We start from the raw sequence: 20289 nt of genomic DNA, 5'->3' as shown, positions 1-20289 counted from the left end.
GTTCATTGTAGCATTGTCTGTAATACAAAGAGTTAGAAGCAACCAAAAAGTCCACCAGCAGGACAATGGTTAAATAAATGAAGGTATTTCCATACTACAAAATGTAACAACTTTTCTAAACGGATGAGGTATTTTTACATGTACTGACTTGGAAAAATGCCCACAATATATACTTAAGGGGGAAGAAAGCAAATTGCAGCATTTTATGTATTTTTTATCTCAATTTTTAGAAAGAGAAAATATATATGAAGATAGGTAGATGGATAGATAGATAGAAAAACATCCAGAAGGAACACCCATCTGTTAATTATAGTTAACATGAAGGAGTTTTAATAGGAAACAAGAGGATTTTACTTTTTTACTCAACATACTCCTGATTAGTACATCTTTTCAAAGACTATGTATTAGTTTTATTATACAAAATAAGTAAATCAATTAAACAAACAAACTGATAAGCTCTCAATAGGAAAAGAGCAGAGGATATGAACAGCTATCCACAGGAATATTTGTTTTTTTTTACTTTTCCCCCATTTTCTAAATTCAAAGAATCCTAAATTCAAAGAATGGCAGACTGTTTTTCACCTATCAAATCGACAATTACTTTAAAAAGAATAATACCAAATGATAATAATGTTAACTGGAATACCTGTTCCATGCGATGGAATGTGCTGACGTATCTCATGTCACGGTATTTTGAGAAAAGGAGAGCCATAACTTAATGACCTAGTGTGAGTTCTCACAGTGTGGTCCCCAGGCCAGCAGCATCACCACCTGGGAGTCTGTGAGGAATGCACACCCTCAAATACCTCCCCAGACGTGCCGAATCAGAGATCTGGGGTTAGAGCCCAGCAATTTGTATTTAACATGTCTTCCGAATTATTCTCATGAGCGGTAAAGTTTTAGAACCGTTGATCTAATCATTACATTTCTATTTTATCCTACCCCAGGGTTTTTCAGCAGTAGCACTATTGACATCTTGGGCTGGCCAGTTCTTTGTAGAGGTGGGGGGCTGTCCTGTGCATCGTAGAATATTTAGCAGCGTTCGCTCCTACTGACCAGATAACAGCAGCAACTCCCCACCTGGTCACAACAATCAAAAATGTCTACAGCAATTGCCAAATGCCTCATGGGGGTGGCAAAACTGCCCCTCATTTGGAATCACTGCCTGAAGAAATATTCCAAAATGTGGAGGAAGAGTACGTGGAAAGATTTTTTTCATATATCAATTTCATTTATATTAAAAAATTATAAGGTACAACCCATTCTGTCCCATATAAGGTAATGAGTAAATAATAAATATTCTATATATAAGACAAAAGGAAAAAATGCTAGATACAGAATTGTATAGAAAGGATTTTTTAATGTGTTTATAAATAAATTATTTACTTATACATTTTTAACACCTAAATCCTGGCAATGTCATTCTCCTGTTCAAAACCCAAGAATGGATTCTCATCATCTTTAGAATTAAATCCAAAATCCATACCAAGGCCACAGCCTGTCCTACCTACCTTCACCTCACTCCCCAGCCTCCAGCCACACAATCCTCCCCTCTGCTCCTAGATGCACCAAAGACACCTTCAGCACTGGGGCTTTCTCCCCGCCCTTACCTGCCTGGAGTCCTTCACCTGCTGTGCCCCTAAGCAGCTCTCTGCCAAGTGTCCTTTCCTTAGGGAGGACTCCTTGAGCGCTGAGTGCCCTGGCTGCTGCATGTGGCATTTCTACCGCTCTCTCCTCATCAGGATTATCTGGGGGCTATATTATCTGCAGCCAGCCAGCCCCACCCACGCTAAGTAAACAAGGATCTCTGGGGTGGATTTAAAGTCCCCTAGTTTCAGTGGAAGAATGACTATTTCTCTTTTTCTTAGTTTTTCTTGAAGTACTTCAGCTCCTAAAATCTTATTACATATCGTTCAGAGTATTGCGTGTTGTCTGGGTCTCCCGCCACATTCCTGCTTCATATGGGCAGGAACTTGTCTATTTACTCGTTGCCAATGATGCCAGCACCCAGAACAGTGGCCAACAGGTAGCAGGTACTCAGGAGATTCTTATGAATGAATAATGGTTACATTGAGTTACTGTTTATGGTTACTGGTAGAATTTTTTCTTTAGTATACTTTTCTAAACTTTTAAAATTCTCTTGAGCTCTTGCTGGTGCAGCTTCGTCCTATACACCAAAAAGGTGGCAGGTTCTATTCCTGGTCAGGGCACACGCCCAGGGTGCGTACTGGAGGCAACTGATCGATGTTTCTCTCTCACATCAATGCCTCTCTCTCTCTCTCCCTCCCTCGCCCTCTTTAAAATCAATTTTAAAAAATTTATCTTGAATTTATCTTGAATGTATTACTTTACAATCAGAAAAAAATGAATTAAAGCTGATTTTTAAATCTGTCTTTCAAAATTGTGATATAGTTGAAGCATAGTGATTAGCACATAATAGATATTCAACAAATAATAATAACTCTTAGTGTTTCTTTATTATATTATCTACTATTTAAGGGATTTGTCTGTAATAACCCACTTTATCTGTGGTCTTTGTTACATTATAGAATACATATTCCAACTAGAAATAAGTCCTTTTGAAGTCTATGGGCTCTTCATTTTTTTACTTTATCATTTCTTCTATCTTAGTAGATATTCTGAATATTGCTTTAAAAGGTATTTTGGAATCTCCCTATAATATCCAATCAATAAAAATGTGAAACAAGTGAATAATTGAAAATATTCAATCTTCTACATTGAAATCAGTGCAAAGAGTGTACTTAATAAATGCCAAGAATAAGGCCATGTCAGTTATGACTATTTCCATAATGTGCCTCGGGAGAATGACATATACATGACTTCAAAGATTATTCAAAAGCAAAAATGTACAAATATAGCAACAACTCCCATTTAGGAAGATAGTTGTTAACTTGTTTAGAAAATAATAATAATATGATATTTAGATCTAAATCGAAAGACTTTACAGTTGATTTAAACCAATTGATTTATAAATTAACCTATACAAATGACTGAAATACCAGTGAAGGACCACCTTGAAACATATTAGTGTTAAATGCGAAATCATCGGTGAATATACTCTTCTGCTTTTACAATATTAGAAAATTTTTCTGACATAGAGCCATGACTTTAAGAGAGAAGGTGGAATTCCTGCTAAGTCTCCAATCTTACGTATATATACACAGTCCAGTGTAGACAGCACTGTAGCTTGTACAAATTGAGGATAGGTAAGCATATGGTTAGCATGAATTTCCCCCAAAGTAGCTTTAGCACTTAGGAAAAATAAGTTGAACACATTGAAAATTTATTTTATTTTTAATAGCCCCTTTCACTTAAGTGGCCAACGTCACAATTAACATTTCACGTACAGTGGCTGACCTGTATTTTGCAAGCCAGGTGTGACCTGATGGCAGGAGTACATTTACTGCCACACTTTCCCCATTCATGTGAAACCACCTTGAAGTTATGTGTGTTGGAAAATCACAGCATTACAGAGATAGGGAAGGGAACACTTTTAATACACTTCCAAGAACTGGAGAGTTGTCCTGCAGGCAATTATGTGGCTTTCGACTTCCTTTGCAAGTCATTAATGGTAAGAGCAAAGCACAGACTTAAAAGGAAGTTTGCATCCATGTATCTGTTTAGAGCTGGACTATTATTAAATGCTTTGGTCTTCTTAATTCAGCATCAATTTTGAGTTTTATAGTAAAGCTCTCTTTCAGTTTGAGTCATTTGGCTGTAATTTTAAGCAACCAAGAAATTTCTTTGAGTTAGCAATTCAGCTCACTCTTGGAAAAACTTACCCAGCATAAGGCTGCGAGGATTTTTTTGTCTGGGGTCCAACATCTGTAGCACTGGATTATAGATTGTTTCTAAAATAATCTTAAATTGATGGATCATTGCTCCTTCCATTTGGACTCGACAAAAAGTAGCTCTGGCATTTCCTCTCCTTTTTGTGCCTTACACTGTATATCATCCTTCTAAGCGCTTGCCAGAAAAATGAATTCTTACCCACTTCAGGATTTTATAAACTTGAATTTTACTTAGCAGTATAAGAATTCCTTTTACAATGAATATATATCAAGTGCTATTTCATGAACAAATTCACAAAATCATAATTATTTTTGTCAGGCTATTTTAAACTAAGCACTATTAATAAATAGCCTTTTTCAAGAGTTGCACTTTGGGGTCTTTCTCCTATTAGTCAAGTGTTCACAGGCAGTAAACTCTGAGCTCTTCATGTTGTTTAGAATCAGGTATCTTTGCTCTAAGGATTTCTTAGGAGTGAATTAATGGCGAATAAACAAACACGTAGAAGAATTTCCAAATATTGGTCTGATGTCCAAATGTTTTTGCACTTTCTTACCCATCCATCAACTCACTGTGTGTTCATCTCTTGGCCATGTCTCTGCTCTTACCTTTCTCCTTCACATGGGTTCTTTTGCTTTTTGGGTTTTTGTTTGTGTGTGGGGGGGGGGGTTCATAATAGGGGAATGTTTTTTAGTTCTTCACTGAAAATAACTTAAATTGTAGCTCAAAATTTACAGTACTGTCATAGTCTAAGGCCTGATGAAATCTAAGCCCTACCAGAGGGCTGAAACTTTCCAGGAAGAACTGGAATCTGACCTCTTTGAGTTAGGTGCTACATAGTTCTGAAGCCAGGGTGGCAAAGTCTGATAGGCCCTTAGCAAAGCAATTAGAACAACATTTTTAAATATGTGCTCCTCGTTGTCACTCAGGAGAGTCTACAACATTAATGTAAGTTGGGGAACACATGAGTCACACCAAGATAAACAAAGATAATTTCTGCAGGACTTATCAGGGCCTTTATTATGCTACTGTGCATTGTGAATTTTCAAGAAGGAAAAAAAAATGGCATACAGCTTTCTTCAAAACTTATTTTACTCTGGAGTGCTATTTTTGGGAAATATATCACAGAAATGGTGTTTTGCAGAACTCACTTTCATGAAAGCTGTCCTGGAGGTATTGCCAAACCCCTAGTAAAAATGTATTTGGTTTCTGAATAAGACACCCCCCCCACCCCCCAATAATACAACTCAACTCTATTTTAAGCTACTGGAAATGCAACTTACTCTTTTTGAGAGTTTTCCATCTTAGATACTAGATTGCTTTTTTTGCCATGCAGTGCTTTTATTTCTTTCAGTAGCCCCTGTTTCTCCTCTACATATGTTTTAGCAGTTGAAGCCTTCAGAAATAATGCCACTTGCAGTGTTCAACTTGTCCTCACAATGAGAATAGAAATTATGATATCCATTGATTTGAGGTAAAACAAACAAACAAAAAACCCACAAACTAAGATTTAAATAATTTTTTAGAATAGTATCTTAGCTATTTTTTTGAAATTATGGTTGACTTTCTATGTTGTCCTCAGTCAACCACTTAACTATTTAAGAGTCTATTGAGGTAGAGAGTAGGTAGGTTCACATTTGAATAATGAAGTTTATAATAATAGCATTAATCCATTTTCCCAGACATCCCAGTTTGGGGGCCTTGTTGCTGAAAATGTCTATTTCTACTGTCTATTAGAAATGGATATAATCTAATTCAAATGTTAATATGAGAATATGTACATTGCCTGTTTACAAGAATCATGTAGTTCAGTAGTTGGTAACTTCCTCCCCAAATTACTCTTCACTCTCAGCATCTTTTCTAACTTAAATATTGGCTAATTTGTCAACACACCAACTACTAGCTGGCTGATATTTAGAACACAAATTGCCAATAATATACCTATGTATATATTTGCCAATAATATATATATATATACTCATATATATATATTATAGACCCACAGACAAGCACACATTTTGTAACTGACTAAGCAAGATAGCATGCATTCTATACAATACACATCCATATTTTCTTACTTTTTTCTTAACTGTATTTGATTTTTCAAAGAGTTATTGCAAGTAACTTGATTTTCCCAACTTAGGGAAAAATTCCAACCTAAGAAAATTTAACCTGGAGTAATGCAAATATAACAAAAATACAAAACTATATGTTATTTACTAAAATATACTTATAACAAGATTATTTTAAAGCATTCATAAGTTTAAAGCTGGTTTTATTAAAATCAAATAGCATGCGGAGAAATGGACACACAGGATTCGGGTTTGAGATGGAATGATTGTTCCACATGTACACATGCATAAAAGTACAACGTGAATACTTGTCCATAAAAAATTAAGGAAGCTGACAGGCTGGAAGAAATCCGTTGCAATTCTCTTCCATGACCACCAGCTAAGGTAGAGAACACTTTCCCCGGGGGGGGAGGGGGGGGTTGGCACTGACATGCAGCTCTAGCGTCCTATTCTCCATCCTATTTAAACTCCGTCTTGATTTCCTCCTCTGGCTTTGTCCCTCTTCTGGATTCTCAGGACAGAACTTTTGCTGAAAAGGAAAATATAAATATCTCTGGAGAAATTGAAAAATGTCTAGTTCCATTTCAGACTTCTTTCTCTCCCCCAGTGGCTCCAGTATCTTTCTGCCATGCCCCAGAGGGCTAAATTACCCTCCAATCACCCAAGTTCCTTTAGATGCCATGGACCTCCTCCAGCTTCTGCCCCCATAACCTCCTCACAGCCACGACTGCCCCCTCCAGTAATCAGCTCTTGGACGACCTTGATTTCTAGCCTCAACTTTGTGAATTTGAAGCAATTCTGGCTCCCAGCTATCCCAAATCTCACTGTTCTTGCTACCAACTGAAATTATAGCCATTGTTTAGTAGGAAAATATATCTTTAATGCTCAATCTATCTTTATGTCATCGCTTTCTCCTTTCAGTCTCCCTGGACTCCAGGTCCTAACGTTATTTCTACTCTGTTAGCCAAGATGCTCTATACCAGGCATTCGCCTTCAGACTTCCAATACTCTCTTGCTTTGGATTCTACCTTCTCCATGCCCTATGACCTCTGAGCCCTGCTCTCTGCTAAATAAATCTTATCAACTTTGATCTTTCTACCAATGAGTGATGTTGTTAAAGCAACTTTTACCTAATAGGCACTCAATTAATTGATTAGTTATGTTGCTCTCTCCATATTTACCTTTTAAAATGTGTGTGTGGGTGAGGGGTAGAGTCATTGAAGGAGTTGGTATCACAAAACGCTATTACTTTAAAACCAAAAGAAAAAACCTGTTTTCCTTCCCTGTGAATCTTACTAATAACTTATATAATTGTATAATAAAGAGGTCTGGGAGAGGCTCAAGAGAGAAGCAAAGGCCCACTGCCTTTGCCCCTGCTTTAAGTTAGGAAGATGTTTAAATCATTCTACTGACTTTTGGTAAATGTAGTGGCAATGTGGCATAGTTGCTTATTTCCAAAGGAAACTTTCTTTAAAACTTGAAGGCTCCTATAAGTCACTGATACAATAAAAATATGAGAATCTCTTCCAGAAATGTAGTACTCACAAGTACAAATGCAATCCATTTAAAGCAGAAGAAAAGTGACAATGGGAAGCAGGTAGGATATCTTGACTATTCAGTCCAAATTTGAGAGTCATTTTGACCACAGTAAATCTGTTGTATCCAAGCTGTTCATCACAATACTACAGTGAAGAATAAAAATTCAGACCCTCTTATGGAAAGATCTGATAATCATGAGGATGATGGCAAAGTGAAAAATGAGACCAGTTATTAAGCATAGGAGTCATTAACACACCATGGCAATGATGTTTCCACATGCACAGGAACCAGGTTACCTGGCTTTGGATCTCAGGTCTGTGCGATAGGAGATACTCCACCACTCTTGGCCTCATTTGTAAAGTGGGATTAATAATAGAAGCTATGTCATGGAATTGTTATGAGGATTAAATGAGACAATAAAATTGCTTAGAATAATACTTGGTTATTATTGATATTGATCAGGTCAAGGACCTTTGTTGACCATGAGCTTGTGCTGTGGGGAGTCACAAGTGGATAGTTTGGGTCCTTGGCAATCTCTTTCAGGAGAGAGAAGGCATAGGCTCTTGGTCACAGAAGTGGTACTTTAGTAATTTACGTTTGTGGAGAGATGGAAGTAGAGCAAGTCTTCCTGCCTCCTTTGACTAGGGGCTATGTAGGCCCACATTGGCCGAACAAAGAGTCTTCCAAAATCCAACCAATGCTCCATAATGGGCTCTGAGACTGACGACCCCATGGCTTTGCAGTGACATGTTCCTTTGCCCCCATTTATTCTCTACACTCGTATACCCTTTGGGGCAAGGTGTCTGGTGGAATGCAGAGTTTCGTATTTCTCAGCACCCTGTCCTTCCATATGCTATCCCTACTTTCTTAACATCACTAAAACCTCCCTCTTCCTAATTTTAATATAGAATCAAGTAGGTTTCACTATTAAGAATAAGCATTACTTTTTAAAAGTCTCAGTCTATAGGATAGGGCTTTATTTTCTTTTTAAGAATCCTGTGTCAAAGCTTGAAGGCATTACCATTAATAAAACCACATGCTAATGTTTCATTGCTATTTCAGCTTTCCATGCAGTCCTCACACAAGCAAACATATCTTGGATTCCAGTGGAACTCTTTTCCTATGCAAATGCTACAGGATTTAGCATTTTATTTCAATGTGAGCTAAATTGGTTGACCAAAATGAATGTAAACTTAGAATTTTGCCACACTCCTAACTAAACTTCTCAGAACCTACCTTCTCCACTATCCATATTCTGGTCAGCATTTGTCAGGAATGCTCTATTGACACTAAGCACTAAAGATGTATTTTTTTCTCAGTCTTTGTGTCTATCTTCCACCATTAATTATACATATATTTTTCTACTTTTTGTGTTTGGATTCTTGTATATTTTATGCATGTCTCACCTGGTTCTTCCATTGACCTATAAACACTTCAATGGCTGAGTCCTGTTACATGTCCACAGTAATTTTTGCTGTCTAATTTATTCATTTCATAAACATTCATAGAGCACCCACAATGGCCAGGTACTATGGGGATAAAAAGTTGTACAAAGCAAGGAATTCTTCCCCCAAAAGTCATCAGTTATCTTTCCATACAGTAAAGCATGAAGAGTAGGAGATAAAATAGTTGTGGTAGACATTGTTTTTCTGAAACTAGAAAATTTTTTGTTAATGTTGCATTCACTGTTTTGCCAAAGCCAATCAGTGCCTTTACTTTCCTTCTTTAAATTAAAATTTAATAAAATAAAAGAATTCAAAAGCACTGAACTTTATAATTCAAAAGTAACTACAATTTTATTCTAAACTCCAATAGAATCTTTTTTTCTCTCTCTCCACAGGATAGTGACCAAGGCCTCCAAGAACCTCATGTCTTCCCAAAGCTTAGGGATTGTGTTTGGACCCACCCTTCTGCGGGCTGAAAACGAGGCAGGGAACATGGCCATACACATGGTCTACCAGAACCAGATAGCTGAGCTCATGCTGAGCGAGTACAAGAAGATCTTCGGCTCCGAGGAAGACTGACAGACAAGACAAGTTCCTGAACGTGTTCACATCTGTCTCGATGCCTAATATTTTTACATTTCTGTAAACATATTTCTGAAATATTTTTTTCCTTTCAAGCGACAGATGCCTCATTTTGTGAAAACTTAATGATGATTTTGTGTTTAAGTTCCAAACATTTGAATAAAATAGTTGACAATATTTGCTTATACGTGTTCTGCGTTAACCCCTTCATTGCTCTCCCTTCTAGCACTTCTAGGTGTGCATTACGCACACTCACACTATTCAGTAATGTATAGGGTATAGCACATATCCAAAGAAACCATTTTAATGCTGCTCCCGGGCATTGGGTGTGTGGTTGTATGTGTGTAGATATGTCAGTGAGTGTGAGTGTGGTTGAGAGCATGTGTGCACCCATGTGAGCCTTCTCATTACCCCGGCTGCGTCATACATGTTCCCATACTCCTTCCTATATGTGAGAACAACCAAAAGAGGAAGGAAGACAGAAATTAATAATTTTTAAATAGAACAAAGGAGGTCAGGCTCTTAATGAAAATAGACCTACTTCATCTTTCCAGAACATTTCTGTATGTGTAAATATAGTCTGGCTATCCTTGGCACTGTATGGTGGAATGTACAAATCCTTGTTGAATGGCAATTTTTCTCTGAAGAAAAATGACAGGTCAAAACATTTGCCATTGGATATGTTTTTTTATATATACTATTTGCAGACTCATAAACATACTGTCTTATAAATTAGAGGCAAAATTAGTGCCTTGCAATTTTTGGTCTTTATATTATACAGGAATTGCATGACTGCTCGTTTTTAATGTTAACATCCATTTTGAAGCTTCATCAAACTGTATAGCCTCTTTTTCCCTGGCTATGTCATTTTATGTAGAATTTTTATTATGCTTCCGAGGATGCTTTATTGGTGAATTACATTATATCAATCTAGAAAAGAACTTTTTTAGAAGGCATTTTTTTTCATACGCCTAAGGGTTACTTGACTAAGCTTGGATGGCTCTATCCATTTGATGGTTAGTTTCCGTTGTCATGGATAAACAAAAGGGTAACTGTCTAGAATGTAGCAAACATTGTTTTATTTTGAAAAGTATGTTCTAGCTGAACACATCTCATACCCAGCTTTGTGAATATATTCTGCTGATAAAAATGTAGACTTATGTTTGACAGCTTTTTAATCAAATTCAAACGGAATAAATAAAACTAATCCAGTGCGATAAAGAATAAGCCTAGTTATCGATTTGTTCATAAAATGGAAAATAAAGCATGTAAATAAAACGCGCGGAGCACGAATCCAAGAGCAAACACTTAGAGCGATAATGAGCTCAGAGGCGCAGGCTCCCTGCGCGGCGTACACAGCGAGAGAGTCTGCTCCGAGGCAGCCAGAGGCGCGCAGCTCCGGCATCCACAGGGCTGCCCGCGGCGGGAGAGGCTCCCTTGCTCTCTTGAATGTCTTCATTCTGGCAATGGCACCAGTAAGTCTGCTCATGGCCAAGAACAGAGGAACAACCACAATATGTGCTGAAGTGTGGCTTTATCAAGGGGGATGTATACACATACCACAAAGCCAAGAGAAATCACATGTGGCAGGACCCCATGATCTAAAGTGAGCTAACGAACTTGCCAGCTTTAAGCTCTTCTTGTTTTAGAAGTTGGTCTTATGCCTTTCAGAGAAACATGGACCCGTGCATCAAACAAGAGTTCCTGGCTTTCTGCTTCAAGTCCTCCTCATTTCCATGACATCCCATATTCTCAATTATGTCTTCTCCAACACTGTAATTGCTTCTCTCTTTGAAAGGGGAGGGGGCGGGGAGTGGGGTCAGGTCCCCAGCATTAAAATCGTATCCCTTCACGTGTCCATCTTTTAAGCAATTCTGGGAGCAACAGCCAGAGGAAGCAGCAGTAACAGCCAAAGAGAAGTGGTGCTACCTGCTTTGAGCAGGGATTCACAGCCCCTCGTCTCTGCAGCTTTCCAGATTTATAATCTTCAAAAGCACCAGCTTCTTGATTTTCAATCTGATGGGATTTAGCCGGATTCAAACCCCAGCTGTGCCCTGTCCCTGCCTGCTAAGGGCATTTAATCAGAGACTGCGTTTCCTCTCTGGGGAAAGACTAGTCCAAGGTGCTGAGCCAAAGTGCCCATCACAGGATCTGACTAACACACAGTAAAGGCACAAAGAGGGTTTGACCAAAAGGTCATTAGATTCCATGACATCTCAAAGGCAGCAACGATGGTTTTATCAACTAGCTGTTCCGAGTTTAAAAGCCAAGGTTGCAGGTATCAGAGGTTAACTCACTAAGGTATTAGATTTTATAAAACTGGTCAATATTCTCCATCTAGAAGGCATGAAAAGACAGTGAGCAATTTCTTCATCACCTTGTCTGAGCCAGGCGCAAGCCTAGGCACTGCCGATCAAATATATGAAATAAGGCAGATATTCCTATCCTCTGTAGTTTCACAGTCCAGGAAGGGAAACAAGCAACAAAGCATTGGTGACATTTCAGTACAATCAGGGACCCCAGTCATCTTGGTAACCTTATTGCCCCATGGCTCAGCACTTAGACGTAGAGATGTTCAAACAGTATTTTTTGCCTGGTTTCATCGATGAGAAAGTATTTTTAAATGAAGGAACAAATGGGGAGCAGAAGCAAGCACAGGGATACTAACAAAACTCAGTGGCTGACAAAGAACCAAATAACAAATTGTGCCTGGGGTGTCGGGTGAAGCATCACTGGGAAGGTAAGCCTTTCAATTTAACCTTGACCAATGAGTAAGATTAACCAGACAAAGAAAAACGTAGAAGGCATACTAAGAAGCAGGAAGGGCATGAACAGAACTGTGAAAGACCCACCATCTCCAAGGGAAAGTGAGAAGTTCAGTGAACAGGGGACGTAGGGCCAGCCTGGCTGTTCTGGAAGATGGAATTGAAGGAAAGCGTTGGGGTTAGATACAGGTCATGATAAAATATTTAGATTTAATCCTGTAGGCAAAAGAAATTCAATGGAAGTTGTAAAATAAGAAAGCCACAGTGAAACTTTATTAGAAAGAGAATCTCTAAATTCACCAGAGGGCAGAAGAAACAAATCACTTTGAGGACCCCGGTATTTTCTTGTGTGTGCGTTTGTATGTTTGTATGTATGTACGTGCGTTTGTGTGTGTGCACACATACATGTTTTCCAGGAATTAAATGATAACCTTGTATTCTTAGAAGCACTTCTATATTATTGTGAGCAAATATTTGAAGAAATTATAACCTTAAGATAACGGAAGCACAAGTACAAACAGTCTCATTGGAAAATCAAGCGAGTTGTTATAATCCATTTCAGCATGGACTTGCATGGACTCACCCGGGGCATGAGGGGTAGCCCCTCTCTCACTCACCCAGAAACTTCTTGGAGATGGTATTTATTTTGTCCTATATGTTGAGAGTCTGACTACTTAGCATGTGCCATATGACAGGATCACCATGCCACAGCTAGTAATTGAAAGCCATATGATGGGCCTCCCTATCCAATTAGAAAACAAAGGATCCAATTAAGAAAAATTAGAAAAGCTGTTAAAAGGGAACAATCACTTGCCAATGGTGCTGTCCTTACAGTTTAACACAGCCAGAAATTGACCTGTACTTCTCCTTTTCACATTTATTTTTGTGAATTATAAGTTAATCACCCTGTCAATTCCTAATTAAAAGGTCCTGCAAAAGATTTTCATCCAAAAGGACTGTCACTAAGAGTTCTGGGTCAAATTGCTCTATTGTCAAAAATAAAAACATCAAAACAATATCAATTCTCTCCTGAGAAAATCAAATCTTAATACAAAACAACAAAGGCTTTCTTCAAACGTAATAATCACATATTATTTCCTCAATTAAGTGTTTCATTTTATCTTTAGAAAATAGATGGATTTTTCTCCCTCTTTTTTTTTTTTTAAGCAAGGTATGCAAACTCAAATGCTTACTAGGGCCAGGCAGGTAACAAAGTTAGTAAATAGGAGCAGGCTTCAGGCATTATGAAGTGGTAGCATCTGGGGAAAACTTGAGCTCACCCCTGGCCAAAAGGGTCAGCTTCCACTCAGCTCAAACTGATGTTGCTTATGTGGTAATGGGCACAATTTGCCATACCTTCAGATCTTTCCTGGGAAGCCAGAAATTCAGAAATGTATGTGAAACCTGGTTTTTAAGGGCACCTAATAAAACACATCTGAGCAGACTCAGCCCAAGCACCTTCATTTCTGTGAACTCGGTGTTAAACCTTCAATGCTGCAAAGCCTGCTCCCTAGGAAAGTGTAGCACATGAGCAAATGGTGGAGATGTACAAATGAGCCAAAGCAACGCGCCCAAGGGAAAAAAGAAGCGAAACTTGCTGTTTATGTCCGGGGCAAATTATCCACTCTCTCTGGGTCTCCGTTTTCCCATCTATAAAATAGAGTAATACTTGCCTTATCTTGCCTCTTAGAACTATCTATTGGAATCATCTGAAGAAAATTAGAACAGGTAATACGCCATGAAACTGTAAATTGTTCCTGCTATGATGAAGGTAGACCTCCAGCTTACTGACTAACAATTAGCTTTCTGATCTTCTAAAGATGATGAAAGGGAGATTGGAACCAGACTCTAAAAAGCCTCAAATGCCATACCAAGACGTTTTATATTAAGTTTAGAGTGAATCTTGAGACCTTAAAGGTTGTTTAGCAGGGAAGTGACTTCATCAGAGCTGTAAAGATTCCCCAGGCAATTTTATGGAGAAGCGTTTGAAGCAGGGAGAGATTATAGGCACCATTGCCAGACAGAAGATGATTGTCATAGTACTACTAATGCAGATCTGAATTGAGACAGTGACAAGGGATATGGAAATCAACTTCATGGAGCATTATCCTACTGAACTTAGCTGCATCCTGTACCTCTTAATAAAGACTAAGTGCAAAGTACCACTTGTTGTTGCGCAGAACTCCTATAGCAGCCCATTTCCAGCTGACTTGCTGAGTTGGGGTAGGGGTCGACTCTGGTACTCTGGCAATAACTTGGCATTTGTCAGTAACCTTCTTAAGATGTCTTGACCAAGTCATGCCCAAGTCAGATGACTGTGCATGCTGTACCACCTTCCACCTCCAGATGATCATGAGGTCATTTCCATCGTATCTGGCTCTGATTTCTCCCTTCTTTCCCTTTGGGCAATACTGTTCCTCTGGCCACCTAGAAGACCACCAAAATAAATTAGTCCTGGAAAGACCAATTTTGATTAGCTAACACTTATTGAGTGTTATGTGCCAAGAAATGTATTTTGTATGTAGTGTTCTAATTAATCTTCACAACTCTAGGGAGGGAGGTATTATTATTACCCTTGGTTTATACTTGAAGAGACTGGGCGAGGGGAATGATGGAATTACCCAAGTTCATGTAGTTAGTAATTGTCAGATTAGTATCTGAATCTAAATAATATGGCTCCAAAGGCCCCTGCCTTAACCACTATATCATCTACTCACTGGGTTAGGAAAAGGAACTGAAGAAATACAAGCTTATAAACAGCCTAAATATTTAGACTCCATATGTGGGTACCTGGCCATTCTCCTGTTAAAACATGAGAGTTTTACTTTCATACTGATTTTCATGAAAGAACAAGAGGGATGCTAGGTATTTCCCCCAAAGAAATATAAAGTACCTTTGTTGTTAGGGGTAGATGGCTGAACCTCCGTCATGTTATCGCTATTATAATTTTAATATTCATGGACAGTTTCATTTCCCCACGTTTTACTCACATCGTACTACATCATAGAGAAGACAGAATGGAAGCCTCTTTGCCCGAGTCTTTAAAAGCACCTCTTCGGGTGGCTTCTACTCTGAGTTACATGATGTTATCCTGCGTTGGACCGGACCTGTCAATGCCCTGTTATCATCGTATCATACTGTCTAATATTGTATTGAAATCGGATCTGGCCCTTTACGGGTTCTGCGCGAGATGAAAAAATATATCCTCAGCAGTCTTTCTCTTTAAAACGATTGAAAAGAGGCATCAAGGCACGCTGTGTCTCATGCTGCCGGAGAGCGATCCTGAATCACTCAAATGATGAGAATGCAGGGAACGTCTTGTACAAAAAGACGACAATTTTCTGTAGCAGAGTCGTCCAAATGAAAACGCCCAGCTGCCTCGGTGAGAGACCCGCAGAAGGATACGCCTCTGCGACACTCACACATCCCTTACAGCCCCATCCCGCTGACTTTCGCTGGCTTATCCTTGAGGTGAACCGCGCAGGTCCATGAAATTCTTAAGCAAGCCTCTGGATTCTGTAGAACACTCTTCACTCAGTTAGCGGGGTGCTGAGAACGCGGTGAGCGAGGGGGGTAACACTGTGCCCAGCTGGCGCCCGGTGTACGCTTGTTGGGTGAGTGAACCAAGGCAGACACCCAGCGCATGGCAACATTAAATATGGACATGATTCACCATTGGGTTTCCTATCAGCTCCTCATAGCAGGTTAAATGTAGTCTCAGATCATTGGTATTTTTTTAAATATGCGTATTTTCATTGTTGACAGTATTATAGATGTCCCCCATTCCCCCTTCACCCCCCTCCCCCCAGACCCTAACCCCCACCCCCCAGGCCTTCACCACACTATTGTCTGTGTCCGTGGGCTATGCATATAAGTATGTAAGTTCTTTGGTTTATCTCTTCTTGTCCCCCTTCCCCACCCTGAGACGTGTCAAAAAGAAGGATCTGTTACCCTTTGAGACAGTGTGGATGGACCTGCAGACTAATATGCTAAGTGAAATAAGCCAATCAGAGAAAGACAAATATCACATTATCTCACTTATTTGTGGACTCTAATGAACAAAATAAACTAATCAACAAATGAATTAACCAAGGCATGGAGACATGGAACAGACTGACAGATCACTGGTATTTTTACAAACTCCTAGTCCCATCTATAGAAGGATCATCAGACAGATACTGCTTCAACTACCTTTCTTTTTAATTTTTTTTTTAAAGAATAGTTTATTGATTTTTAGGGAGAGAGGGAGAGAGAGAAACATTGATGCGATCGGCTGCCTCCTGCAGCCCCCTGCATGCCCCCCTATTAGAGATCAGGGTATAAGCCCCATAACTCCAGCATGTCCCCTGACCCAGAATCAAACTGGCAACCTTTCCATGCATGGGACAATGCCCGACTAACTGAGCCACACTGGCCACGGCTTCAACTACCTCTCCTGAAGTCTAAGTGCCCAAGAAATGCTTCCTTCCTAAGCTCAGCAGAAGAAAGATGGTGAGGTTCCTTAACCTAACTAACTCCTGCAAGTCTAACAGCAAATTTTGATGTCCTGCTTTGGATCAGCAAGAGTCCAGACATTCATGACACTCAGCAACATCTTCCACTCACCTGCCCTGCCCTGCCAAATGTGTGATTTATGTGTTAGATAAACGCTATAGAGCATAGGCTTTCTGACCAATGTATGAAAATCTCAACAGCCAAGAAATGTGGCGGATACAAAACATTGATCTGAAATAGCCTCCCTTTCCTCTGGCACCATTTAAGCTGACAAATTTACTTGACACACACACACACTCACATTTTAAGAGCAGGCCTTGTGCTAACCATTTTCACATCACTGGCAAGATGTGTTCTAGGTCCATATTGTGCAGCATACTTGAAGACGTGTGGATTTTTCCACATCATTTGGTGACATTTTACACAGTTTAATTTCTGCTCTTTATTGCTAGACCCTACCTTTATTTTTTTCCCCCTCAAACACCCGCCAATGGGGTTTCCTTTAGCATTTTAACCCTGGGCTCAGGTCCTTTTCTCTCATTCAGCATCTATTTACATTGCTGCTACACAACTTTGCCGTGCTGTGACCATCTGTCAAATCCTAGCCCCCCTGATTGAAAGGGGACAGAGGTGCTCAGCAGCTGAGGACAGAAGCAGACTCAGTGGAGGAAGAGCCAGCCCGTGGGGTGTGAGGGGAAGGAAGCCTCAGGCCTCCGGTAAGAGGTGACCATGAAAGGCTCCAGGGAAGCATGGTCCAGCCCAGGATGTCCTGTCCCCGCAGTCTCCCCACAGGCCCAGGTGAAAGGCAGCTTTTAAGTTGGACGGGATGAAGGACACAATTGAAACCCAAATTGGTTTGAGCTCACTCTCTTTCTAGCTATCAGTTCTCAGGTCACAGTCACCAAAACTGGAAACTTAAAAATGACTTCAAAAAGGCAAACGCTAACTAGATTTCACACTGGATTTCATTTTACTTGGCATTACAGAAAGAATGCAGGTATTAAATAGACTGTTTCCTGTATACAATAAGGTTAATTAGTAGTGAGGGATGGAAAATCAGTGTAGACATAAGTCTTTTCGACAGGTATCAAAAATAATCCCCTGATCCCTACAGACCCCAGCTGCATTGAAAGAGGAACAATATAAAAGCTTCTTTAAGCACAAAATTTTCAAACATTCTCCAGGTGTCCACAGCACCAGTCAAATAGGCCCTGAGCCCCCTGTGCATGGGCTGGCTCCTCGCTCCCTTCTCCGGCTCGAACTTAAAGGCGCAGCTACTCACGCTGAATTTTGACGTGCAGCATAAAGACTCTCCATACAAAGAGGCTGGGATTGCAAAGGGAGATGGACAGGAGAACAAAAAGAATATATTGCGGCCTGAATGGGACTTCCCTAAGCTCCTTATCAATAAGGTTAATAAGGGTCTATGCAATTTACTGATCACTAAGATGGAACAACCCTCTTCGCACTCCAAATCTCCACACTGGCTCTGGCTTTTAATGCTTTTCACAGCCAATCACATAAAAGCCCCTTTGCCCCACACCCCAGAGAATAAACTCTGGTTCACTGTCCTGGCCTCTATAAAATCTCCAGTCTGTTACTACACTTCTACCTGCCCTACTTAAGCAGATTAACAGTTATTTCCTAGAATTTGATCTATGAGGTTCTTTGTAATTGAAGCTGTAATACTCAGATATTTCTAAAAAAAAAAAAAAAAATGTATTTCTGAAAAATGCATTCCTTTTTTCTCTGGTTTAATTTTGTTATCCTCAATCGTATGCATAATATAAAAAAAAAAATCCAAACTTCTATCTCCTCTATAAAATACATGTCATATCAAAAAGGTGACAAGAGGGGGGAAAAGTAATTAGTGAGTTCACAGAGTTCAATAGAAAAGTTAAAATGGAGTAACACATTACTTTTTATGTTAAGATTTCACAAGACAAATCTTGCCTGTGTTTTAATTGCATGTGACCCTGGCAGTCCCACTCTGAAATGAAGTGCCGTAAAATTAAAGATGACAGACGCTCAAAACAAGTCTTGTGATCTTGATTAGACTACAAAGACCACACTCTCTCTCTGCTGCAACTCAGATATCATGGACTGTTTTATTTGGGGAATTGCTTCATTAATGCCTTTTTTGACTAGACATGTTTATTACTAAAAAAAATATATATACTGAATATGGTGATATCTTGCATAACTAAATAATTCTAAAAAAGCAAGTTATAAATGAGTGTTTAAATAACCCTAAGACCTAATGTTTTTATAAATACTTGCATGTACATAAGCCTATGGATGTGGGTGTATGTGGATGATTATGTGTATATCTCCATCTTTGATACACATGTTACCTATTCTAACCTAGGAAATCTCTATTATAGCCTGAGAAGCGGCATAATTCATCTGTCATATTTCCTTATAGCTGTGTCAAGTTTCCCAGGCCAACAGAACATACACAACTATACATTATTCTATAAAAACTATTTCTGAGAGATATTCCTTGAAATTTTAAACTCTCCAAGCATAGTTTGAGAAGAGAATTGGATTTGACTCATACCTAATTTTTCAAAATTGTGACCAAATCATTCTATCTAAATTGTAATAGGACATAGAATGCATGCTTTTAAACCTATCTCACTTCTCCCTTGCTAAACAAAAGCAAGGGTTTGGCTGGAAGGGGGGTGGGGGGACAGGCCCTTATTGCATTACATTCTGAGTGTCTCCTCTGGACATCCCGTGGCCAGCTAGACAACCTGCTTTAGTCTTGTAAGCCCTCTAGGTCAGATTATTATTCACCTCTAAGATCTCATACACTTTAAATTTCTATGATTCTATTATTTTGTTCCATTTCCAGAACACTTTTTTCAATTCATATATGTATTTTATTTTAGGAAACAAAAAGATTTGTACTGGTAAGATGACTGTTACTACCAACAGGGATATAGGGTGTCAACCTAGAGTTAAAACTGGGAATCTGGTTTCTAGAGTTCACTTTTTTACTGTAGCTCTGATTCCAGGAAAGTCTATATACACATCTGTTTCAATTTCCTTAAACCTAAAATACATAGAGAGATTTCTTCTCTACCTAACAAACAGGGCTATTGTGAGAATAAAATATGATAGCATGTAAGTGTAAGAGATAAGGCTTCTTAATTAGTAGTATTTTTAGTACAACTATGCTATCAATGGTCTTCAGTATACACAAAAGGCTTTTTCACTTACAAGCCAAATGGTCCTTCAACTTATAATACTGTGCCTTCAAAAAGCCTACCTACTTGCCTTTAAAATGAAATCTTTGTCCCTGTAGAGTTTCTCAATGCCATGTCGAAAATCTTCAGATGCGGGATGTTTTGTGTTTTTCATATGAGAAATTTTATTCACCAGAAAAGCCCAGGGATATGAATGAACATCAGAAAGTGTTTATTAGAATCTAATGGGCATAGTACTGAGAAATCAGGTTATGCTAAGAGAGCCAGAATTCTATCTACTTCCTGTCTCTTCGTCTCTCTCTGCCTCCGTGTTTATCTCTCTCTGGGCCTTTCTGTCTTTGTCTTTTTCTATCTCTCTGCTCTTCCTCTA

At 39.1% G+C, this 20289-nt stretch overlaps 1 protein-coding gene across 1 annotated transcript in view; it reads left to right on the top strand.

The window, feature by feature from the left end:
• Positions 1 to 9615, top strand: part of ARHGAP15 (Rho GTPase activating protein 15) — a 574327-nt gene extending 564712 nt beyond the window's left edge. Inside the window, exon 14 of the mRNA XM_016196534.2 lies at positions 9262 to 9615. Coding sequence (XP_016052020.2) covers positions 9262 to 9445 — 184 coding nt within the window. The 3' untranslated portion in view covers positions 9446 to 9615. The remainder of the gene's footprint in view (positions 1 to 9261) is intronic.
• The last annotated feature ends 10674 nt before the right edge of the window (positions 9616 to 20289 follow it).

Source organism: Miniopterus natalensis, chromosome 8 (genome assembly GCF_054644295.1).
Source record: "Miniopterus natalensis isolate mMinNat1 chromosome 8, mMinNat1.hap1, whole genome shotgun sequence".
NCBI lineage: Eukaryota > Metazoa > Chordata > Mammalia > Chiroptera > Miniopteridae > Miniopterus > Miniopterus natalensis.
Note: the sequence above shows the minus strand (reverse complement) of the source record. Positions and strands in the feature narration are given on the sequence as shown.